This window comes from Mobula birostris, chromosome 16 (genome assembly GCF_030028105.1).
Source record: "Mobula birostris isolate sMobBir1 chromosome 16, sMobBir1.hap1, whole genome shotgun sequence".
In the NCBI taxonomy this organism is placed as follows: domain Eukaryota; kingdom Metazoa; phylum Chordata; class Chondrichthyes; order Myliobatiformes; family Myliobatidae; genus Mobula; species Mobula birostris.
The window spans coordinates 18237614-18264873 of NC_092385.1; the positions used below are offsets into that span (position 1 = coordinate 18237614).

Consider the following 27260-nt stretch of genomic DNA (forward strand, 5'->3'; position numbering starts at 1 on the left):
TGGTGGAGGACTTTCTCGAATGGTGCAACCTGAAACATCTGCAGCTGACCATTTGTAAAACAAAGATAGTGATGAACTTTAGGAAGACTAAGCCTGTAATGCTTCCTGTTACAACTGATGGTGAGTAGGTGGATGCGGTGAGGACCTACAAGTACCTGAGGTGCACCTGGATGACAGAGCGCTATGAGGTCATCCATTCTTATCCTTGGTCATTAGGCTCTATAATCAGTCAACATATCATGGGCAAGTGTTAGACCATAAAATATAGGAGCAGAAGTAGGCCATTCGGTCCATCAAGTCTGCTCCGCCATTCAGTCATGCCTGATCCAATTCTTCCAGTCACCCCAACTTCCCTGCCTTCCCCCCATATACTTTGATGCCATGGCTAATCAAGAAACTATCTATCTCCGCCTTAAATACACCCAATGAGCTGGCCTCCACTGCCACCCGTGGCAACAAATTGCACAGATTTACCACCCTCTGACTAAAGTAATTTCTCCGCATCTCTGTTCTAAATGGATGTCCTTCAATCCTGAAGTCGTGCCCTCTTCTTCTAGACTCCCCTACCATGGGAAATAACTTTGCCAGATCTAATCTGTTCAGGCCTCTTAACATTCCGAATGTTTCTATGAGATCCTCCCTCATTCTCCTGAACTACAGGGAATACAGCCCAAGAGCTGTCAGACGTTCCTCAAACAGTAACCCTTTCATTCCTGGAATCATTCTCGTGAATCTTCTCTGAACCCTCTGCAATGTCAGTATATCCTTTCTAAAATAAGGAGCCCAAAACTGCACACTACTAGACTGCTTGTGGTAACATTTTTTTTATTCTTTCTACTTCTCTTCTAATATTTATATCTGTGCACTTGTGCTGCTACTGTGACACTGTAATTTCCTTGGGATCAATAAAGTGTCTATCTACCTATAACAGTCCTGCCAAAGGGTTTCGGCCCAAAATGTCGACTGAACTCGTTTCCATAGGTGCTGCCTGGCCTGCTGAGTTCCTCCAGCATTTTATGTGTGTTGCTCGAATTTCCAGCATCTGCAGATTTTCTCGTTTGTATCTACACCGTTATTTTAATTTCAGATCTGCAGCATTACAGTTATTGGCATAACCCAAATCAGAAATTTAGGAAAGAGATTGGAAATACTCCACGGACCAAGCAGCATCTGTGGAGAGAGAAACCACTTCACATGAATGTCCTTTCGTCTAACTTAAAGTGCATTTCTTTCCTTCAAAATGTTAATTGGGGAATAACCCACCACTATAGCTTGCTTTGGTTATCCAAATACGCACTGGTGAAACTTGCAAAGCAAAGCAGTTAAAGTAGGTCTGTCAACGCCGGCTTCCCGTTCAAAGACGGTTGGAAATATGGCGCCCCCTTTCCGCGGGGCTCGGTGTCACTGCGCATGCGCGCCGCAGCCCGGCTCCTGCGGGACATCCGTTAGGAGCTCCCGGCCAGCTGAACTGGGACCCAGCAAGATCGGATCAAGGTGACATGTATCAGTGACATGAAACAGCAGTGCAAACATCGTTAACCTCGCCTGCGATTAAACAGCCAACCCAATTTTTTTCGAAATATATAATCACTGAAAAGTTGCGTTGCAAAACCACAGCAAGTATCGTGCAATCAGCCTTCACCGTTCCGAGACATGCAGCATTCCCTGGTCAGGGAATAAAACCAGCCTTAAACACCGAACTCTAGTATTTTCATTTACGTTGAACGCCCCATTAGGATCTATTGTGAAATTCTAATCAAAACTACTTTTGAGTATGTACTCGCTCGATGCTCTTTCATATTGGAATTTAACAAAGCTCGCTTCAACCGTACGCATTACAGCTGAATGGCATTTTACCCGCTGTCAAGTATGGATCTCGTTCACTGTACGAATGAATTAATGTTTCTCTTTACATTTACGGGTGTACAGGTACACATGTCGGCACTTTTCATTTCAGTTCTCGAGAATCAGTAGACAGATAACGGTGCCGCAGTTACAATTTTCCAAGTGAACCCGACGATCTTTCTAATATCAAAACGTTTTAAAAGTAAGAGGGTCTCTAAAAAAAAACTGCACGTTGCAATGCACGATCTATCAAACAAGAATAATACTTCCTGTCTGAGTTATTTTGACACTAAACATGACAGTCGAGATTTGTTGGAACTAGCAGTGGCTGAATCTAAGTTCTCCCGTTCTCGATCTTGAGCACAGATACGCCTAGTTATTTCATTCATCCAAGCACAGGAATACATCAATGAAGAATGAGTTGAATTGTTGAAATACATAAATCCGAGAAGTGTAAGTAAATATATTAAGGATATCCTTAACACGGGAAGGCTTTAAAAGTATCGGAAAGTCAAGGCCACTATTCCACGAGTTTAGATACTAAAAATATCACGGATTACAGATTAACTAAATCGACTTATCAAAACACTGTCCTAAATATCAAGATGCCACAGATGGTAACGAATGTTATACCAGTTTCACCGATGTAGTCTTTTACTTTCCTTCTGAAAAACATGCAGCAAGCTAGAATAAAGTCCTCTTCGCACTTAAAAGATCGTTCATTAATTTGAAATCATACCCATTAACTGGAGACGGAATTTTTTTGACAGAAACTGTACCCACTGGAGTTATTTCGACTCATATTTAAATTACAAATGTCCACCGTATTTGTGTATAAACACAGAATACAAAACAACGATATTTGCGTTTCTGAATACTTAAGTTATCTTCTATTTAGTCCCATGTTACGTCGACCACTTGGACAGCTAAGAGCAGCAGATGATTCTAAATCCTTTTAAGAACTAGAATAACGATTCCTACTTAATTTTAATACGAAATTGAATTACATTTTGAGATTAATTTAAATAATGCTAATAACACAAACTGCCCACTATCCAAAATAATTACTCTTCAAAAGTATATGAGATTATATTTTTTAAAGGGTTTCTTCTTTAAAACTCTCTAGATCTGTATTCATAACCGGCTACCAAATAAATAACAGCTGGAGCCCTGTAATAAAATGCAGACGCTTCACTTTCTGCAGTCGTTTCCAAAAAATGACAAAACTCAAGAGCAATAGGCAGAGTCATATGATCACTGTGTGTAAAGAAAATTATAATTCATTAAAATTGCCCCACTATAAAGATCCCCAAGAGGAAAAGCTTAGGTTTTGACTGAGACGATTTTCCAAAGAGCATCTAAATCCGCACCCATGTAACTTAGATCAGTACATTTTACTCAGTCCGCTTTCACTTTATATCCGCTTTGGCATTAAAACGCCAAGTTGCCTCATGTCAAGTATTCTAATGAATATTAAAGAAAGCCCAGACCTTACAATGTCGATAATAACCCTTGCTACACTTATAGAGTATCTGCACTTCAAATTTAAACTTATAACATTGAGGCAAAATTCAATCACCGCCTAGAATAACGGGCAACACTTCGCAAACGGAATTACATAGGATATATAAACCAGCAGTGAGTATCATCAGATCTTACTTTAGATCTTCTTGTTTTAGGTCCTCTTTAATTGAAGCTAGAGGCGTATAATTGGCGCTCTGCAAACGGCAAGTGGCCAGATGCCGCTGGTGTTCCTCTTTGAGAGAAGCATTTTCCTTCCAGAGCTCGGCCACTTGCTGCTCCAGCTCCTCGATGCGCATCTTCTGGTTCTCCAGCAACTCTTGCTGAGTCTCGATTATTTTATTTAGCTCTTTTAGATATTCCACAGCTCGATTCGGATTCTCCGCTGCGCCTTCCATGGCGAACATATAGGTTGTGCATAAGTTCGTTTGCCCGCGGGAAAACGAATCACAGCTTTTCCGTAACACTGAGGTAAACACAAAACGCCTTTTCCTAGCTGCTTTCCGCCATTGTTTGTATTGCACTGAGTGAATGAGTGAACGTGTGGCTGGAGGTTTGGCCACCGCCGCATGCCGTCCAGCTGAGCTCAATGTTCATCACACGTACAGGCTCGACGTGATTTCACCAGCTAGCTGTACTTAATTGAGGGAATTCGACTTAAAGAGGCAATTTCCACTATAATTTCTGATCCCGCGCCGTGTGCTTTGCACGTCTCTCTAGGCAAACATGAGAAATTAACGCACAGAAAACGTTTAAAGGACGGAATAAAGCTGTAACTTCGAATTGTGACTCTGTGGGTCCCACCGAATCATCAGAGTGAAGAATGTAAATGTTTCGTCAGAACAATTACTCTGAGATGGTGAAAAAAAATACGGCGACAGGATTTCAGCAAGAGCTTTTAAAATACTGTCATTGCAAACTTTGAAATGCAGACCATTTAATTGTTCAACAATTTTAAGGGAAAGCGACACGACACTTACATTCTGGGCACAGAAAGATCCCATAAGCAACACTATGATGTGATCACCTTTTTGGTTGGTGGGATTAATATTGGGTAGTGGACCAAACAATCTAGTTAAACAAAATGGGGATCTTGTGTATCCAACGGAGAGCAAAGCGGCTTCAGTTTATCGTGTATTTTCAAAGTATTCGGAAGGCTTCGCGTGTAGTGCAAAGATCCCACAATAGCTGGCAGAAGTTGGAGCCAAGGCCCTGCTGCTCTCTACTGAGACTGGCTCTCTTATTCAGAGTTGAGAGTGGGACCTCTCTGAAAAAGGATTACACCAACCAACAGATTACTGGTGGTTGTAGATATTAGTCATTACCGAATTTTTAGGGAACAGTGTAATTGGTCCTAAGAGACTAGTGAAATAATAATGAAACTTGTGGCCACAGGGGTTCTAAGGTTAATGATGGCCTTGAATTTATGATACTTTCAGCATGCAGGTAAAGAGGAACTGAACAATAAATTGTCGATAAATGGGACAAAGTCACTATTAATGGCCTCAAATTAGAAAGGGAAGGAGCTAGAAATGCTGCTTTTAAGTTACTACTCTCTATCCCCAAGAGCATATATATCTCATATAAAGTGTTGTACCTCCATAGTGTTCCTGCAAAGGATTCTAGCCAGGATTTTGTACTGGAGTAGGGGTTAATACTTCAATTCTTGTGAGTATGTCACCATTACCTTGATGAAAACCTTTATGTCAGGATATGGTTAGGCTTAGAGTCCTCAGTAGGAACTTGCACAAAGTACAGACAGCGCTTTACCGTAGGGACTGTTAATGGCTGAGACTAAAATATTAAAGTGGAATTGGAGAAGTATTGAAACAGGCATATTTTAAAGAATAGTGGGGGGAACAGCATAATGCTACTGGACATTACTGTTTGGTTGAAAAGCCAATGCTGTCTCTGGAAGCAAATTACCTCTTTGCTGTAATTCTGTGATCAAGTGTTAATTTTTCCACATCACCTACAAATGAAACCTTGACAAGTATTATGTAATGTTTTAGTAAATAGTTTTCATCAAACTTGCACATTAAATGTTTTTTTTCTTTTCTCATAATTAATTACAAGGAATATGAAGATATTTCCAGATTTGACCTGGCTTTTGTGATTCAATAGCACTCGTGAACCAGAAATGTTGCATGAAAAAGTAATTAAATTGTACATATTTTGAGATCTTGGAATAGCATATATTGTACCTGAACTGGAACTGATTGATTTATTAAAATGTTGTCACTTATTGAATATTGTTACTAGACCATCTTAGACTACACATGTAGATGGAGGTTAAAATATAACGTATAACAGTGCTCATCAAACATCCAGACTCCCTATTCTCTTTCACGCACTCTTAAAAACAAATAAAATATTTAGAACAAAATCTAGACTTCATTCACTGAACTTCATTACCATCTGTTTGCTTTGCTTAGCTCACAATAGTTCAAAATCAAAATATTGTGGATGCTAGAGATCTAAAATAAAAACAGATAGAGTTAGAAGTATTCATCGTTCTTTTTCCAGAGCCAACTTTGTTTTTCTGAGTGAAAGCTATTGACGGGAAATGTTAGCTTAGATTTCCCCTACAGCTGTTGTCACATCAGTTGAGTAACCCCAGTACTCTCTATTTTTATCTCTTATGCTGTGTATATATACTCAAGGTATATGCCTGCTAAATACGTAGTGTAGCCTGAAAATCTGGAACCGAAACAGATTTCAGAAGATTGATTCGCTGAGAGGAAACTGCCTCACATTACATGAATTTCAAATGTGATGAATCAATGTTTAAAAAGTGTTATGATAATCCATTTGGCCATTCCAGCACTCTCTATATTTACTACTTGGTGTTACCTTAAATATTTAGAAAGAACAAATCCTCAAGTGATACTTAATAGTTTCAAAAACAAGAAAGCTGCTCTTGGGTGTAAATGTGCATTTTCTCTCCTTGAGAGAAAAATTACATTTGGAATAAAAATATTAACAAACCTCAAACTTAATTTGCAATCATCAAAATGGTATTTGACCTGGCATGTGAAAGCCCCACTCAAGGTGTAGATAATAAGAGAAGAACACTCCAAAGGTTGGAGCTAGGTCTTGCATGAAGACTGCCAGCACAAGTGGTGTGTGTAAGTTCAACGTCAAAGTTTAAGAGAAGTTTGGATAGGTATATGGAGGTAGGGGAAAACAAACTCTTAACTTTATTCGATCTTGTAATCATCAAAATAGCATTTGACCTGGCACGTGAATGCCCCACTAAAGGTGTAGATTATAAGATAAGAACACTCCAAAGGTTGGAGCTATGCCTTGTACAAGGGCTGCCAGTATAAATGGTGCAGGCGAGCTCGATCTCAACACTTAAGAGAAGTCTGGATAAGTACATGGATGGTAGGGGTATGGTCCTGGTGTAGAGTGATGGGAGTAGGCACTTTAAATGGGTTGGACAAGAGAAGATGGGCTTACAGGCAGAGTGTTCCAGATTTCAACTACTCACTGGGTGGGGGAAAAAAATTCTACCTCAAAACTCACCTAAATCTTCCATCACTTGCTTCAAACCTCAGCACTTTTTCTCCTTTGCTGTGAGGGAAGGTTTCTCAGTATTTATTCATTTGTACCTCAGTCAGTCACCTCTTAACCACCACTTAAAGGAAAATACACCCAGCGTTTCCAGCCTCTCCTTATTGATAAAGATGCTCCATTCCAACCAATGTCCCATCCCATCCCAGTGCAATCATAGCCTTTCTAGAGTATGGTGGCCAGACCGCACACAATAGTATATGGCCTAACAAATGTTCTATATAACTGTACTTTCACTTTCTTATTCTAATGTTTTATGCCTTGGCCATTGAAGGCCTTAACCACTTTATTGCATCCATGTTACTCCTTCAGGGATCCTTGGACATGTGCATTAAAGTCCCTCTTCTTCAGTACTTCCTATATTCGTGCCACTCGTTGTGTTTCCCCTTGCCTTATTTTATCCTCCTAAAATGCATAGCCTCACATTGGTCAGAGTTAAATTTCATCTGACTTTTTTTCTGCCGATCTGTCAGTACCTCCAGTTGAACTTAGTCTTCTTGTGTGTTTCCCCCTAGCCGTCAGTCTGTGGTTTTGTGTTGCCATGTGCTCCTGACCCCACTCCTGAGTCCTCCACCTCTCACCTGTGTCTCATTGTGCTCCACCTATCACCTGCCTCTGTTTATTGTTCAGTGTAGTTCAGTCTTGTGTTTTCACCTGTTGCCAGATTGTGCCAATGAATTTTCCTGAGCTTTTCCGGCATTGGTATCTGAACTCTGTCTGTCTGACTATCGACTCTGCCTGTTTCCCGATTCTGGTTTTTGGATTTCTCTGGATGTTTTGATCTCTGCCTGAACTTTGACACTGGCTTTGTATGCACCTCGGGATTTGTTACTCGATTAATATCACTGTGTGCACAGTATGGGTCTGCAATTGGATCCATGCCCCGGCGCCCTGACACGATCATACCTAACCATCAGCATTGTTCTGTAGCTGAGAACAACTATCCTCACTAACCATCAGCATTGTTCTGTAGCTGAGAACAACTATCCTCACTAACCATCAGCATTGTTCTGTAGCTGAGAACAACTATCCTCACAATGGAAAACATCCCCAATTTTCATGTGATCGATAAACTTGACAGTATTGATATTCCTTCATCATTAGGTATAAATCCTGGAACAGTTGCCCCAACAATACCAGTGAGTATCTTCAGAAAAATGACAGCTGTAGCTGAAAATGGTGCCTCATCACCATCTGCCGGGAAATCAAGAACCTGCTGAGTAGTTCCAGAATTTTCAGTTTTTATTTTAGATTTCCAGCATCGTAGTTTTGCTTAAATATTCTCTACAGGGTTAATAATGAGTGTTGATCTTTCAGACCTTGCCCAGATCCAAAAAAAATTAATATTTTGGGCAGTTGAATTTTTATTCGGAAGTTGAATGTTCAAAGTAAATTTATAATCAGAGTCTGTAAATATACTCCCTGGAGATTCATTTTCTTACAGGCATTCACAGTAAAACAAAGAAAGGCTGACAAACAAGCAATGTTAGCTGGTTGTCGACAACCAAAAGAAGACAAACTCTGCAAATAAAAAAAATAATGAATACATAAATAAATAATATCAAGAACATGAGTTGTAGTGTCCTTGAAAGTTAACCAGTTCATCTTTTTGTTTGATTCAGAGCATCAGTGGAGTACTATTCAATCTCTTGATCTTGGAAAATATGTATACTGCTGTTGTTTTGGGGCAGAGAGTTTCAGAGAACTGCTATGAGCAACTATATGCATAAAAGAGTACATTTAGTCAGACTGACTACATCAATTGAGATTATGATATACATCTTTTGCAGATGAGCAGCTTCCATTGCATTCTTTACCCTTTGTTTCTTTCAACTTCTTGATATAGGGCTTCTCAAAGATGGCAGGAGTGCGTAACTGTCCGTCTGAGGTGATATGCCTAAGAGTAGTGATTAACTTGCTGAACTAGAGCAGCCAGAGCTCTATCAATAATCTAGAGACATGAGTCCAAATTCCACCATGGCAAATGAACAAATTTATTCTGTAATTAGGTAAATCCGGAGTTTAAAAAGACTACTTTCAGTTTATTGTCATATGCACAAATATGTTTTTCACAGTTGCAATGAAAAACTTACTTGCAGTGGCATTACAGGCATGTAGTATGAAAAGGAAAACATAAATTATACAAGTATAGTACAAGAAAAGAATGCAATTGGAACCAAACAAAAAAATCAAGGCTCTTTGGAGTGTAGAGTAGTCATGGTGTTGCTATTACAAAGATAATGATTAGGATTTTGCTGGTTGCCTCAAGAACTGAAGGGTTAAAGGGAAGTGGCTGCTCTTACCTGGTAATGTGGGACTTCAGGCTTCTGTATCTCCTGCCTGATGGTAACTGTGTGAAGATGGTGTAGCCCAGATGAGAGTTGCTGCTTTTTTGAGGCAGTACTTCATATAGATACTTTTGATGGTGGGGGCAGGTGGGGGGAGCTTCTGTGAAATATTGGGCAGAGTCCACCACATTTTGCAGCTTCTTCTGTTCCTGCGCATTCAATTGCCATTGCAGATCATGATGCAACCAGTCAGGATACTTTCAACAATATATCTTTAGTAATTTGTGAAAATGAATGAATGAACAAATAAATAGAAAATAAATCTTTCTCTGATGATATACTTAGTTTGCAGCGCTGACAGGGAAGTCTAAGTCTTTTGCCCACTGGAGCTCAGCAATAGATAGAAAACTGCTTGCTACACACATTCTTTGAATAAATTTTACCACTATTGTTGAACGGGTGATAGAGACTGTTTTCAGTTTTGATTGCTTTCTTCTCGGATAGCGTCACCATTCTGTAGTTCTGTAAATATCACTTGGCCACCACCACTTTGGGCTAAGTAAGGAAGCAAATAATTAGAGGATTTTAAAAGAAACTCATCTTTTGTACTTTGTCCTTTTTCACAACAGTGAGCATGAGGAGTCCATTGGAAGTGGGAAAAGAAACGTCAGTAATAGTCCATTTTGGCCTCTCCTACACTGGCAACTTTGGTCTCTTTCCAGACTGTCCTGGCAGAGCTATGGTTTGAAAATCTACAGGTTTGAGCAAGGTTGCTGACTATGGTCATATCAAAGAAATTTCCACATGAGTATCCACAGCTTTTCATCAGCTACGGTGAAGTGACCAGCTGAGGACTTCATAATCATCATAGATTAAAGAGAACTTGCTTTCTGAAAACTACCCCTTGATCACCATTCATGTATCTAAATTTAATTTTGTTCATTATTCATCTCTTCTTATAACATAGAAAGAGGCCATTCATTCTATCAAGTCTATGCTAGCCCCTGGAGCACTCCCATTAGTCCAATTCCTCCATTCTCTTTCACTCGCACACAGTTCCACCATCATTCACCTGCCACTCATTTACAGCAGGGAGAATTTACAGTGGCAAAACTTACAAAAAGATTATGGGGCCATTTAAATAAATGTACTGTGGCACAGTGTTTGTACCTACTGTTTGTGAATATGTTCTTTCTAAAGCGATATGAATTATTGTTAAGTAACTGGACTGCACAGAGTTCTGGATCACTGATACAGAGATGAGATTGAATCCTATCATTGCAGTTGGGAATTTTAAATTGACATGATTACATATATTGCGAATTTAAAAGGAAACTGGTGTTAGCAACAGTATCTAAGGAACTGCTAGATTGTTATTAAAAACCCATCTGGTTTGCTAATGTGCTTCAGGGGAGAAAAATTGCCATTCCTACCCTTTCTGGCATACCTAGAACTTCAGACCCACCAATGTGGTTAACTCCTAACTGCCTCCTCAGTTCAGTCGCAATTAAGGAAGGAGACAAACACTTACATACTATGAACATATATTTATGAGAAAAACACTGGGGGCAACATACTAAGAGCACTTGGACCAAAACGGCAAATGCTGAAAAAAAAAACAAAAAAAAAACTAAAGCACCATCTCCAAAGAGAGAAACATTCTAAAGATTAGGGTCCTTTATCAAAACAGGAAAAGAGAGAAAACAAGTAAGTTTTAATCTGCAGAGCTAGAAAGGGTAATAATTTAGAACATGTTTTTCCCCTCCTTTTTCCAGTCGTGGTGAAGAGCCTTCATCTGAAACGTTGACTCTATTCTTCAACCCATCACCTGCTGATTGCTTCCAACATTGTCAATCTTTATACTAAAATACTGGTTGTTCGTTGAAGGTTCATAAATGTCATTGGAGCCCTCTTTTATTGTCCTTTGTTTCTATATCACCCTGCCTTACATGTCCAAAAATGCTTCTCCTGTAGAAAAAGAGAACAAAGTCCTCCCCAGTGCTGCCTTTTAATCAATCACAAAGTACTAAATTCTGACACAGTTCCTCTTTGACCGACTCCCAACCTGGAAAATAGTAAGAATAATCAGACCATGTTGACAGTCGTGCACAATGGATTAAACTTTACAGGTACAGTATTCTGTAATCTGTCTCTCACAATTGTGGTTGGGAATTTCTGTATGTATGGTTATGAAGACACGCAGTCCTCTTTTATTGTCATTTGGTAATGCATGCATTAGGAAATGATACAATGTGTAGAAGCAAGCTGATAACTCTCTATCGATGCTGGTTCACTGTGAGAGATAAAACATGAGATAACAATGCAACTCAAGTCTACAGTTCTAAAATAGGCTATCCTTTCCTCATAATTCTAAAACAACAACAAAGATAAGTACCCCACAGGACTGATTTAGGAGGCAGCAGAAAACTTACAACAAAGATGCATATATCAGGATTCAATACCATTTACTACAGCTCAGCATTGAATACCACCATCCTCTCAAAACTAATCAATAAGTTCCAAGACCCTGGCCTCAATTCCCCCTTTTGCAATTGGATCCTCGATTTCCTCCCTTGCAGACCCTAGGCAGTTCAGACTGGCAACAACATCTCCTCCATGATCTCAATCAGCACATGTGCATCACAAGGCTATGTACTAAGCTCCCTGCTCTACTTGCTTTACACCTATGACTGTGTGTCTAAGCACAGCTCCAATGCCATTTTCAAGTTTGCTGATGACACCACTGTCAAAGACCAAGATAAAGGTGGTGACAAATCAGCATATATGAAGAAGATTTAAAATTTAGCTGAGTGGTACCATAGTGACAAATTCTCACTCAATGTCAGCAAGACCAGGAAGCTGAATATTGACTTCAGAAGAAAACAAGAGATCCATGAGCCTGTCTTCATCAGAGGATCAGAAGTGGAGAGGATCATCAACTTTAAATTTCTCAGTGTTACTATTTCAGAGGCCTGTCCTAGGCTCAGCACGTAAGTGCAATTATGAAGAAAGCATGGCAGCGCCTCTACTTCCTTAGTAGTTTGTGAAGATTCAGCATAACATCTAAAACTTTGACAAACTTCTATAGATGTGTAGTGGAGAGTAGATTGACTGGCTGTCTCACAGCTTGGTATTGAAACATCAAGGCCCTTGAATGGAAAACCCTACCAAAAATAATAGATACAGCCCAGTCCATCGTGGGTAAAGCCTTCCCCACTATTGGGCATATCTACACGAAAAGCTGTTGCAGGAAGTCAGCATCCATCATCAGGGACAACCATCACCCGGGACGTGCTCTCTTGCTGCTGCCATTAGAAGCTTTGGGACATGCACCACCAGCTTCAGGAACAGCTACTACCAACAGGTTCTTGAACAAAAAGGGATAACGTCATTCAACTTCACTTGCCCCATCACTGAAATGTTCCCATAACCTATGGAATCACTTTCAAGGACACTTCATCTCATGTTCTCAGTATTTATTGCTTATTTATTTATTATCATTATTTCTTTATTCATGTATTTGCACAGTTTGTTGTCTTTCACACACTGATTGAACGCCCAAGTTGGTGTGGTCTTTCATTGATTCTGTTATGGTTATTATTCTAAGGATTTATTGAGTACATCCACAAGAAAATGAATCTCCGGGCTGTATATGGTGACATATATGAATTTTGATAATAAACTTACTTTGAACTTGGGATATTTGAACCTATTCTAAACTCGACAATAATGTTCTTGCAGCCTAGTTGCTTCTCACAGAGTCAACTGTTGAATTCTGTCACCAGTTTACAATCTGACAATAGACAATAGCTGCAGGAATGGGCCATTCGGCCCTTCGAGCCAGCACCGCCATTCACTGTGACCATGGCTGATCATCCACAATCAGTATCCAGTTCCTGCCTTATCCCCATAACCTTTGATTCCGCTATCTTTAATAGCTCTATCCATCTCTTTCTTGAAAGCATCCAGGGACTTGGCCTCCACAGCCTTCTGGGGCAGAGCATTCCATACATCCACCACTCTCTGGGTGAAAAAGTTTTTCCTCAACTCTGCTCTAAATGGCCTACCCCTTATCCTTAAACTGTGGCCTCTGGTTCTGGACTCACCCATCAGCGGGAACATGCTTCCTGCCTCCAGCGTGTCCAATCCCTTAATAATCTTATATGTTTCAATAAGATCCCCTCTCAGCCTTCTTAATTCCAGAGTATACAAGCCCAGTCGCTCCAATCTTTCAACATATGACAGTCCCACCATCCCAGGAATTAACCTTGTGAACCTACGCTGCACTCCCTCAATAGCAAGAATGTCCTTCCTCAAATTTGGAGACCAAAACTGCACACAGTACTCCAGGTATGGTCTCACCAAGGCCCTGTACAGCTGCAGAAGGACCTCTTTGCTTTTATACTCAATTCCCCTTGTTATAAAGGCCAGCATGCCATTAGCTTCCTTCACTGCCTGCTGTACTTGCATGCTTGCTTTCAGTGACTGATGTACAAGAACACCCAGATCTCATTGTACTTCCCCTTTTCCTAACTTGACTCCATCTGTGTGGTGGTTCAGTCTGTTTCATACTCCAGCACACTTATCTCAGGACCCCAGTGATCTTGGTTGATTGCTTCAATACCAGGTGTTTCCAGCAAGTAATCACCAGTGAAGATAACGCATGCCAGGCGGGTATCACAAGGTTCTGTGACAAGCAACATTAAGTGGTTGCTGCCTGCCTTCCATTCACAGCTCTGTTGAAAACAAAATTTAACCACATTGGTGTAACACATATGACACTGAAAATTATATTGTAATTTTCTTTTCACTTTGCAATGTTGTTTTGGAAATCATGATGGAATATATATCATGTGAAAAAAACCAATTTAACCGAGATATGAATTATACCTGATGTATGAATATTATGCTGACTTTAAAAGAGGCAAAGATGTAATGATGACGCTGGAATTATCCACTAGGGAGAAAGTTAGGGCGTTTCATCTTTTTGTGTTCTGGGGAAAAAAAAGCTTTTCTAAAAAATTCCATGTTGCGTTGCTATCTCCGCCCTGATAAATTGTGGAGTAAAGGAAATGTTTTTTCAAGCTCTGGCACCTCGACAAATATTTATGGCTGGAATGTAAAACAGAATCAACCCTCGACTACATTGCGATACAGTGTCATTCAAAGAACAGTTCGCGACGGATACTAGGAACAACAAAGTACATTTTGCTTAGTTCCAACTTCTACAGATACTGCCACTGCTCTGTGCAAAGCTTCCAGAGCGATTGTATTCATAATACAACTCACCGCGATTGAACTACAGCTTCCACAGTGGTGAGCTGTATTAAAAACAGCGACTCTAATACGATTAGTAAATCTACGCCGTCATTCTTGAAAATAGTCATTCTTTCAGCATAATCAATTTATATGTATTTTTTAAAAATATATAAGTTAAGAAGTCAGTTCTGTTTGGCGGAAGTGTAGAAAATTGATGAGACCAACCAAATTGTTGAAATTAACCGTGTAGTTTAATTTCTTTTGAAGTATGATGTGATTTTCTTGTACTAATCGCCTAATTAAAGGAAGAGCTTATTCTGAGGTGCGAGAGCGTACGTAGACAGATCACATTCTGTTGGGATATCACATATCCTTCCTCGCAACGTCCGATGCGTTGGAATGACACACTTCACATGCCCCTTCTGCTGGTCTATCGCTCCCTGCTGTGGATTTTTCCTCAGTACTCAAGGAGGTTTCCTTGTAAAGCGGATGTAATTTTCATAGGCTATAATTGCCAAAACAATACACGGAAGCAAGAAGTGTTGTGAGCTCAAACGGAAACACGGACAGATACCAGATTTCGATGTGCACTCAAAACAAACGCATATTACTTAGTATCCCGCGCAAAGTATCCAATAAGCTTGCCATTTGTCCTGTGTTCTCCCTAGCTACAAATCTTAGTTAATTAATAATTACACGTGTCAGGGTTTCTTAGCACACCAGCATGAAACGAATACTTAAAAAGTAAATAATTTTTCGAACAAGTTAATTAAGCGGGGGTCTGCTCGCAGAGCCAACACTAGATAAAAATGGCAAATAATTTTAGCGCTGCTGTAAACCATTTTTAACAGTCGCCCTTTGGACCTATCCGTCATGGAATGCCCCCGTTTCTGTTATTTTGCAGTATATTTATTCAAGTCGCATCTGGATCTAGAAACAAACAAGAGAAGATCTGCTGATGTTCGAAATCAAAGCAACACACAAAAAATTCAGGAGGAACCCAGCAGCCCGGGGAGCTTCTATGGAAAAAAACGTACTTTTCCTCCAGCATTTTGTGTGTGTTGCTTTGGATCTAGAAAATAAAATTTGATTCATAGATTACTATTTCATAAACATTTCAGAAGGAGTAATGGTAAATGAATGATTTATTAGGTTCGCTTTTAAATTTTAGCATAAAAGCAGGCAGCTATGAATGCACACTGCACTACCTATGATTCTTCCAAATATTTGTAATTGTGGGTTGTGGGAAATTATTTTAAATTACTGCCTGTTCGGATTCAGCAATAGCTCTTAAAAGTAGCGCAACTTCATTGTGTCATGTGCAATAGGACATTTTGACGCCACAGTGAGGAGCAGAAATAATTAGCATTTTCAAAATATCAGTATTGGGAAATTAAAGATAAATCCCCAGGACATGATGACCTTCTTCCCAAACTTTCAAGGAATGTAAAAACATTTGGGTATGCCAGCATGGTGGTTGGCTTCTAAAGGTTCGAACTAATGATCTGGAAGTGTGCGTGCAATTCCACTTGGCAGCTGAAGAAATAAATTCAGTTCATTAAATATTTATGGAATAAATGTAGACCATGAAACTACTGGACTGTCACTAAGAAAAGAAACTTGTCCTTTAAAAAAATGTAATCTAAAGCCCTTCCCATCTCTGAGCAAGTGTGTTGCCCAAAACACACCAGATACCTTCTGAAATGGCACCGGAAGGCAATGGACTATGGAAGAGGACAAATAAGGACAGACACATGATGTTTCATTTATCAGTAATGATGTTATGATGTTATGATCTGTGACTTAACTCTATAACGTATGTCTTCTCTCCATATCACCGAGTATATTTAGAATCATAGAAAACTACAGCACAAAAACAGTCCCTTAGCCAACCTAGCCTGGTCTGACCATTTCAACTACTTAGTCCCGTTGACCCGCACCTGGACCATTGCCCTCCATACCTCTTCCATCCAAACATCTCTTAAAATCTGAAGTCAAAATTACATCACTACTTGTGCCAGCAACACGTGCCATGCTCTCGCCAGCCTCGGAGTTAGGAAGTTTCCTCTCATGTTCTCCTTAAACATTTCACCTTTCACACTTAACCCATGACCTCTAGTTGTTGTCTCACTCACCCAAGCTCAGTGGAAAAAGCCTGCTTGCATTTACCCTTCCTGTACCCCTCGTAGTTTTGTATAGTTCTGTTAAATCTCCCCTCAATCTTCAATGTTCTGGGGAATGTTCCACCTATTCAATCTTTCCTTATAACTCAGGTCCTCCAGTCCTGGCAACATCCTTGTAAATATTCTCTGTACTCTTTCAAATTTATTTACATGTTTCCTGTAGGTAGGTGACCAAAACTGCACACAATACTCCAAATTAGGCTTCACCAGCATCTTATTTAACCTCAACATAACATTCCATCTCCTATACTCCTATTTGATAGAATCAAATATTGCTATGATGATCGTATGTTCTAGTATCAATTGTTTGTCGACAATAAAGTATAAAGTACTTTTATCTATGAGGGCAACTGTGCCAATATCTTTCTTTATAAACCTGTCTACCTGTGAAACCACATTCAATGAATTGTGGACCTGTATTTCCAGATCTCTTTGTTTTACTGCACTCCTCAGTGCTCTACCACCCACTGTGTAAGACCTAACCTGGTTAGTCCTCCCAAAGTGCATCACCTCACACTTGCCTGCATTAAATTCCATCTGCCTTTTTCTAGCTGATGTTTACAGCTAGTCCAGATCTCACTGCAAGTTCTGATAGTCTTCCTTGCTGTCCACTACACTCCCAGTCTTGGTGTCACCTGCAAATCTGCTGATCCATTTAACGAAATTACCATCCAATTTGTTGACATAGATGACAAACAACAACGGATCTAGCACTGAACCCCGCAGCACTCCATTAGTCACAGGCCGCCAGTGAAACAGGCAACGATTTATTGCCAATCTCTGGCTTCTCCCAGAAAGCCAATGTCTAATCCAATTTATTACCTCGTCTTGAATGCCGAGCGACTGAGCCTTCATAACCAACCTCCCATGTGGGACCTTGTCAAATGCCTTCATGTAGACAACACCTACTGCCTTACCTTCAACTTTCCTGGTAACTTCCTTGAAAACTCTTTAAGATTGGTTAGACATGACCTACCACGCATAAAGCTACTACTGCCACTACGTTGACTCAGGCCTAGGCGGCCGGCGTTGGGCAGGATGACAGACTCTCCACTTCTCCCTCTCCCTCATCAGTGTGTTCAGTTCATCTACATTAGCTGCGCCGCTGTCTTCTAGGAGCGTATTGACCATAGTCTTGCGAGGGCGCCCAGGGTTCATCCTCCCATGCATGGGCTCCCATATGATGACTAGGCTGGCAGGTAGCTCGGGGTGGTGTAGACAGTGCCCCGCTAGTTGCAGTCTTCTCGCCTCGATTTTAGTGGTGAGCATTGGTAGGTCGTCATAGAGCTTGACGTTCATCATGTGCTTTTGCAAACGCACAAAGCCATGCTATACAAATATCCATATATCTGGTCCCTTAGAATACTTTCCAATAACTTTCCCACTACTGATGTCAGGCTCACCGGTCTGTAATTTCCTGGTTTATTTTTAGGGCTTTTTTTAAAACAACGGAGCAACATTAACTATCCTTCAATCTTCCGGTATATCACCAGTCACCATGGATGATTTAAATATCTCTGCTAAGGCCTCTGCAATTTCTGCACTTGGCCTACCACAGGGTCTGAGGGAACATCTTGTCAGCCCCTGGGGATTTGTCCACCCTAATTTGCCTCAAGACAGTAAACACCTCCTCCTCTGTAATCTGTATAGGGTCCATGACTTCGCTGTGGCTTTGCCTCGCATCTATAGACTCTGTGTCTGACTCCTGAGTAAATACAGATGCAAAAAAAAATCAATTTAAGATCTCCCCCATCTGTTTTAGCTCCACACATAGACCAATCTGATCTTCCAGAGGACCAATGTTGTCCCTTGCTCTTAACGTATCTGTGGATGCCCCTTATGATTCTCCTTCACCTTGTCTGCTAGACCTCAATGAGGAGCACAACCGTGTTGTGTTATGGAACCTTGTGTGTCTCAATGACCCGGAGAGTCTCCACCTGGGGCTTGTATGAGTGACAGTAGTGAAAATGAGAAGAAGCTACTGACACAATGAAGGAAGCTCTGAACACCGCCAGAGATGGAGGACCTTCATTGCTGCCCTAAACTGCAACGGTGTAACTGGCAGTAAGTTGTCTGCTCAAGCAACTTCATGCCTTTTCTTAGCCCTCCTGATTTCTTTCTTAAGTGTTTTCTTGCATTTCTTATACTCCTCAAGTACCCCACTTGTTCCTATGTTCCCATACCTGCTATGCACCTTTTTTTTTCTTAACCAGGATCTCAATACCTCCCAAAAACCAAGGTTGCTTAAACCTGTTATCTTTGTTTTTTTTTATTCTGACAGAAATATACAAACTTTGAAGTCTCAAATTTCACTTTTGAAGGCCTCCCACTTACTAAGTACACTTTGCCAGAAATCAGCCTGTCTCAATCGATACTTACCAAATCCTATCTGATGCTATCAAAATTGGCCTTTCTCCAATTCAGAATCTCAGCCCAAGGATCAGACCTGTCATTTTCCATAATTACCTTGAAAAGTGGCATTATGATCACTAAATGCAAAGTATTCCCCTACATAAACTTCAGTCACCTGCCGTGTTTCATTCCCTAATAGTTTATCAAGTATCACACACTTTCTCATTTGGATTTCTGTGTACTAATTACGGAAACTTTCCTGAACATGTCAGACAAACTCTATCCCATCTAGTACTTTTACAGAATGGGTGTTCCAGTCAATATCTGGAAAGTTAAAATCACCTACTATCACAACCTTTATGTTTCTTACAACAGTCTGCAATCTCTCTGCAAATTTGTTCCTCTAAATCCTGTGAATTGGGGGTTGGGTGGTTTAGAATATAGCCCCATTAAAGTGATCATACCTTTTTTATTCCTCAGTTCCATCCACAAAGCCTCACTCAAAGAGTTCTCTGGTCTGTCCTGACTGAGCTCTACTGTGATATTTTCCCTGACAAGCAACGCCTCCCCTCCCCTGTTAATCCCTCCCCCTCTATCATGACTGAAACAACAGAACCCTGGAATTCTGAGCTGCCAGTCCTGCCCCTCCTGCAACCAAGTCTCACTAATGGCAACAAGATCATAATCCCATGTGTTAATCTATGCCCTGTGCTCATCTGCCTTTCCAACAATACTTCTTGCATTGAAATATACACAACTCAGAACATTAGTCCCACCATATTCAACCTTTTGATCCCTGACTTTGTCTGTGTTCTTAGTAACATCTGTCTCCACAACCACTCCACTATCTGTTCTGGCACTGTGGTTCCCATTCCTCTGCAACTGTAGAATAACCCCCCCCCCCCCACCACAGTACTAGCAAACCTTCCCGCTATGATATTAGATCCCTCCTGTTCAGGTGCAAACCAGCTCTTCTGTACAGGTCCCACCTTCCCTGGAAGAGAGCACAATGGTCCCAAAATCTTACATCTTCCCTCTTACACCAACACGTGTTAAGCTGTACAATCTTCCAATTTCTGGCCTCAGTAGCATGTGGCATAGGTAGCAATCCTGAGATCACAACTCTGGATGTCCTTTGCCTTAACTGAGCATCTAACTCCCCGAACTCACTTTGCAGAACCTCATCACCCTTCCTACCTATATTATTGGTATTTATATGAACCATGTCCTCTGGCTGCTCACCCTCCCACTTAACAGTGCTGAGGATTTGATCTGAGATGTCCCGGACTCCCAGGCACCTGAGAGGCAACATACAATCCGGAAATCTCGTTCTCATCCTCAGAATTTCCTTTCTGTTCCCCTAACTAATGAATCCTCATATCGCCCCAGTTCACCTCTTCTTCAACTCCTCCACCCTTCCCTTCTGAGACATAGAGCCAAAGTCAGTGCCAGAGACCTGACCGATGTGACTTCCATCTGCTAGGTCATCACTCTCCAACAGCATCCAAAGTGGTATACCTATTGTTGAGCGGGATGCCACAGGGGCTACCCACACTAGCTGTTTAATCCCTTTCATCTCCCTGACACTCACCCAGTTTCCTGTGTCCTGCACCTTGAGTGCAGCAAACCCTCTATATGTCCTACCTATCACCCCCCTTAGCCTCCCGAATAACAAATATCTACTAATCTCAAATACAAATGTAATAATTAACCTAACAAGAGCCAGTGATATGGAAGGGACTTCCACACTTGGCCAAGCACATTGATTAAAGAAGTGTTTCTTAAAACACTCCTGAAATGTATGACTCTAATCTTTTGGCTAGGCCACCAAAACTTAAATGTCTGAATCTCATCCAGAAAGAATATTTTCTCTCAGTCTATTTTTAATATCTCTGTGGTATCCAAAAACTTCAACAAGATCATCCCATACTTTATAAATTGCAAGTAATATATCAAAGGTAGTGTATTAATTACTCATCATTTAATCTGGAGCCGGCTGCACTCCCTCAAGTCCATAGAACATAGGAAATAGCAGGAGGAGGCCTGTCAAGCCTGCTCCATCATTTAATAAGATCATGGTTGACTTGACCATGGTTTCAGGTCCACCTAACTGCCTTTTCCCCATAACCTTTAAATCCCCATGCTGCGCAAAAACCTTTCTAACAGTGGCTCAAGTACACTTAATAAAGCAGTTTCTACCACTACCCTGAGCCGAGAATCCCACAGATTCAGAAGATAGGTTGAGCGAGCTAGGACTTTTCTCTTTGGAACAAAGGAGGATGAGAGGTGTCTTAATAGAAGTGTACGAGATGTTAAGAGGTGTAGATCGAGTGGATAGCCAGAGACTTTTTTCCAGGGCAGAAATGGCTAATCCAAGGGAGCATAATTTTAAAATGAGGAAAGTATGGCAGGATGTCAGATGTAAGCTCTTCATACAGAGCAGTGGATGCTCTGCTAGTGGTGGAGGCGGATACAATAAGGGCATTTTAGAAATTCTTAGGTGGGCACATAGATGATAAAAACATGGAGGGTCTTAGTGGAGGGAAGCCTCTAAGATACTGCTCTCAACTACACAACTAGGCAGTTTGTTCCATGTGTCCACAACTCACTGTGTAAAGAAATGCTTCCTGATGTTAGTCTGAAATCTCCCTTGAACCATGTCCTTGACAATGGATTAATTTTGAAGTAGCAGCTGGCATTCACTTTACTTATACCCTTAATGATTTTGAACACCTCTATCATATCTCCTCTCATTCTACATCTACTTGGGCTAAAAAGATTCAATTCTTTCAATCTTTCTTCATAGCTCATACCCTGCAGACCTGGGATGAGTCTAGTCGTCCTTCTCTGGACTCTCTCCAGCGCCTTCACATCCCTCACACAATATGGATACTGAAATTGTACACAGTATTCAGGGTGTGGCCTCACAAGTGCATTATACAGCTTAAGGAGAACATCTCTTGAGTTGAACTCCACTGAGCGCATTATATAGCCCAACATTCCATTAGCCTTCCTTATCGCTTCTGTGCATTGTCTAGAAGCTGATAGTGATGAATCTACCAGGACGCTAAATTCTTCTCATACAGTGCACTTTCTAAATCAAGACCCACTATGCCCTTCTTTGCATAATTTAACAACTCTCTATTATTCCTAGAACACTTAACTTCCTCCTTGACTTTTCTATACTACTAAAGTATTGAAAAAAAATCTCTTAGGGACGTTTTAATTTTCTTGCAGGGATTTACAGGGAAAAAAGAAATAGAGTTGAATTTGTAAAAATCTATACATAGGCAGGCTGAAAACAACCAATGTACCAAAGAAGTCAAACTTAGCATATTAAAAAATCAATACTGAGAACAAAAGTTGTACGGAGTCCTTGAAAGTGAGCTGGTATATTGTAGAATCAATTCTGAGTAGTGGTCAATGAAGTTATCCATGTTGGGTCAGGAGCCTAATGACTGTAGGGTTGTTTTGACTGTGAACAAAGTCAGCGAAGGTACACTGAAGATGGTGGATACAGAAGTCTCTATTCAGCAAAACAAGTATGTATCATACCTGAGACACTGTGGGAAGAAGAGGCCTGCCTGACCCAATACTACATGATATTTTAATATGCTAAAGATCAAAGGTAAAAGCAGTTACAATGTATTCACAATGTTTCCTTTGAATTACCTATAATTTTCAAACACTTCCATCTTCACACTAACACTCCAGACATCCAAAGTGAATGTTAACCTCTGTGAACTCTGCAGCTGCATTCATGTATATACAGACAACTGAGGTGAATGGATGTTTCCTGGTTTGCAATTAGCATCAGTCTGCAGCACCAGGAAGACCATTGTTCACAGCTGCGTTTTAAACTCAATCTACAATCCATATTCAGGTCTGAAGACTGGTTGCTGTTGAAATTAATATTTGCTATGTACCATAACTCCAGAATACGCCTTCACGGGGTAATAACTGTTCCCGAACCTGGTGGGTGGGACCGAAGGTTTCTGTACTTCCTGCCTGATGGTAGTAATGTGAAGAGGGTATGGCCTAGATGGTAGTGTTCCATGTAAATGTATTCAATGGTTTGGAGGGCGTTGCCTGTGATGAACTGCTTTGTGTCCACCACTTTTTGTCCTTTCCTGTTCCTGAACATTGGTGTTTCCATACCAGGCCACGATGTTACTCGAAACACCAGGACTGTTTAGATGAGAATGATCGGGAAATCTGATGTCAGTTCACCACAAGCACAAAATGTTCACAGAATGGGAATTTCACCAAACCTCAAGGATAAACAGACGGTTCTACAGGCTCCAGAAGGTCAAGGTTCAACAAAAAACACTCAAACTAAAGAACAAGCAGCTTTCAGTAAGAAGGTGGCGTGCTCGTACGCAGCAGCCATGCCAGGCCCAATCAAAGATGTATTTGTTCACCTTGTATGTTTTTTTTATGGTCACATGTTGCTGCTGGATACCAAGTACTGCAGGACCATCCCATAAGCGAGTTGCTCGATAGTGATGAAGCCTACCATTGTTGTGTTGTCCACTGGACTTGTGTACCATTGGATGGTCCATAGTACGAGTGATTGTCTTGGACATTTTTTATTGTGATCACAAGACCCTGTTGGACAGTGGCAATGTACAATACTGTAAGTCCAGTTCACTGCTTCATTGACAAGACCGACGGTGAGGGAACTGTGTTGCCTCAGTTCTGGCAAGGACAAAGTCCTCACCGTGGGGTTGCCTACTGTAGAAGACACTGAGCTAGTGTAGAGAGACCAGTAGCCGTTGAGGGTGTGCTGGAATCTGTACTGGTCTGGGGGCTAGCCCCTCCCATTGCTGCTCTCCAGTGTACGCTCAGTTTAAAAACAAGCTGGACCATGACAATTTATCATCAATCTACAGTCATGCCACTCGGGGACTTGGGCAGTGCTATATTTTTCTTTGTTTTTCTGAAATCATAAGCTTATGTGCTATGTGCAATGTGCTGTGTGTTTTGCATCTTGGCCCCAGAGAAATGGTGTTTCATAGAAATCACAGAAACCATAGAAAAATTACAGCACAGAAACAGGCCTTTTGGCCCTTCTTGGCTGTGCCAAACCATTTTCTGCCTAGTCCCACCAACCTGCACACGGACCATGTCCCTCCATACACCTCCCATCCATGTATCTGTCCAATTTATTCTTAAATGTTAAAAAAGAACCTGCATTTACCACCTTGTCTGGCAGCTCATTCCACACTCCCACCACTCTCTGTATGAAGAAGCCTCCCCACTAATGTTCCCATTAAACTTTTCCCCCCTCACCCTTAACCCATGTCCTCCGGTTTTTTTCTCCCCTTGCCTCAGTGGAAAAAGCCTGCTTGCATTCACTCTGTCTATACCCATCATAATTTTATATACCTTTATCAAATCTCCCCTCATTCTTCTACGCTCCAGGGAATAAAGCCCTAACCTATTCAACCTTTCTCTGTAACTGAGTTTCTCAAGTCCCGGCAACATCCTTGTAAACCTTCTCTGCACTCTTTCAACCTTCTTAATATCCTTCCTGTAATTTGGTGACCAAAACTGAACACAATACTGCAGATTCGGCTTAACCAATGCCTTATACAACCTCATCATAACTTTCCAGCTCTTACACTCAATACTTTGATTAATAAAGGCCAATGTACCAAAAACTCTCTTTATGACCCTATCTACCTGTGATGCCACTTTTAGGGAATTTTGGATCTGTATTCCCAGATCCCTCTGTTCTACTGCACTCCTCAGTGCCTTACCATTTACCCTGTATGTTCTACCTTGGTTTGTCCTTCCAAAGTGCAATACCTCACACTTGTCTGTATTAAACTCCATCTGGCATTTTCCAGCTGGTCCAAATCCCTCTGCAAGCTTTGAAAACCTTCCTCACTGTCCACTACACCTCCAATCTTTGTATCACCAGCAAGTTTGCTGATCCAATTTACCACATTATCATCCAGATCATTGATATAGATGACAAATAACAATGGACCCAGCACTGATCCCTGTAGCACACCACCAGTCACAGGCCTCCCCTCTGAGAAACAATCCTCTACCGCCACTCTTTGGCTTCTTCCATTGAGCCGATGTCTAATCCAATTTGCCACCTCTCCATGTATACCTAGTGACTGAATTTTGCTAACTAACCTCCCATGCCGGACCTTGTCAAAGACCTTACTGAAGTCCATGTAGACAACATCCACTGCCTTCCCTTCATCCACATTCCTGGTAACCTCCTCGAAAAACTCCAATAGATTGGTCAAATATGACCTACCACGCATAAAGCCATGTTGACTAAGTCCCTGTCTATCCAAATACTTGTAGATTCTGTCTCTTAGTACTCCCTCCAATAACTTACCCACTATCGACGTTAAACTTCCCGGCCTATAATTTCCTGGATTACTCTTTGATCCTTTTTTAAACAATGGAACAACATGAGCCATTCTCCAATCCTCTGGCACCTCACCTGTAGACACCGACATTTTAAATATTTCTGCCAGGGCCCCTGCAATTTCAACACTAGTCTCCTTCAAGGTCCCAGGGAATACCCTGTCAGGTCCTGGGGATTTATCCACTTTAATTTGCTTCAAGATAGCAAGCACCTCCTCTTTTTCAATCTGTACAGTTTCCATGATCTCACTACTTGTTTCCCTTAATTCCATAGACTTCATGCCAGTTTCCTTAGTAAATACAGACGCAAAAAACCCATTTAAGATCTCCCCCATTTCTTTGGGTTCCGCACATAGCCGACCACTCTGATCTTCAAGAGGACCAATTTTATCCCTTACAATCTCTTTACTCTTAATATACCTGTAAAAGCTCTTTGGATTATCCTTCATTTTGACTGCCAAGGCAACCTCACGTCTTCTTTTAGCCCTCCTGATTTCCTTCTTAAGCATTTTCCTGCACTTTTTATACTCCTCAAACACCTTATTTACTTCCTGTTTCCCATACATGTCATACAACTCTCTTCTTCTTTATCAGAGTTGCAATATCCCTTGAAAACCAAGGTTCCTTATTCCTATTCACTTTGCCTTTAATCCTGACAGGAACATACAAACTCTGCACTCTCAAAATTTCTCCTTTGAAGGCTTCCCAATTACTGATCACATCCTTGCCAGAGAACAACCTGTCCCAATCCACGGTCTTTAGATCCTTTCTCATTTCTTCAAATTTGGCCTTCTTCGAGTTTAGAACCTCAACCCCAGGACCAGATCTATCTTTATCCATGATCAAGTTGAAACTATGGTGTTATGATCACTGGAACCAAAGTGCTCCACTACACACACTTCTGTCACCTGTCCTAACTCGTTTCCTAATAGGAAATCTAATATTGCATCCTCTCTAGTTGGTAACTCTATATATTGATTTAGAAAACTTTCCTGAACACATTTTACAAACTCTAAACCATCTAGACCCCTAACAGTATGGGAGTCCCAGTCAATATGTGGAAAATTAAAATCCCCTACCACCACAACTTTATGTTTCCTGCAGTTGCCTGCTATCTCTCTGCAGATTTGCTCTTCCAATTCTCGTTGACTATTGGGTGGTCTGTAATACAATCCCACTAATGTGGCCATACCTTTCCTGTTTCTCAGCTCCACCCATAAGGACTCAGTAGACAAGCCCTCTAATGTGTCCTGCCTGAGCACTGCTGTAACATTTTCCCTAACAAGCAATGCTACACCCCAACCTTTCATTCCTCTGCCTCGATCACATCTGAAACATCGGAACCCTGGAATATTAAGCTGCCAGTCCTGCCCCTCCTGTAGCCAAGTTTCACTAATTGCTATAATGTCATAATTCCACGTGTCAATCCACGCCCTCGACTCATCCGCCTTCCCCGCATTACTCCTAGCATTGAAGTATATACACCTCAGAAGATTTTTACCACCACTCACAACCTTTCTATCAGCGGATTTACTTGAACTTTAACATCATTTATTTTCACCCCAGCCCCACTGTCAGCTCTGGCAATCTGGTTCCCATCCCCCTGTGAATCTAGTTTAAAGCCTCCCCAATAGCACTAACAAACCTCCCTGAAAGGATATTGGTCCCCTTGTAGTTCAAGTGTAACCAGTCTCTCTTGTACAGGTCCCACCTGCCCCAGAAGAGGTCCTAATGATCCTGAAATCTGAAACTCTGCCCCTACACCAGTTCCTCAGCCACTTGTTCATCCTCCAGAGCATCCTATTCTTACCCTCACTGGCATGTGGCACAGGTAGTAATCCTG

At 41.1% G+C, this 27260-nt stretch overlaps 1 protein-coding gene across 2 annotated transcripts in view; it reads right to left on the minus strand.

Moving 5' to 3' along the window:
- The window catches only part of iqsec1b (IQ motif and Sec7 domain ArfGEF 1b), a 539720-nt gene extending 535807 nt beyond the window's left edge, over positions 1 to 3913 (minus strand). For both annotated transcript variants that reach the window (XM_072280360.1, XM_072280363.1), the window contains exon 1: positions 3505 to 3913. In XM_072280360.1, coding sequence (XP_072136461.1) covers positions 3505 to 3773 — 269 coding nt within the window. In that variant the 5' untranslated portion in view covers positions 3774 to 3913. The remainder of the gene's footprint in view (positions 1 to 3504) is intronic.
- Between the last annotated feature and the right edge of the window lie 23347 nt (positions 3914 to 27260).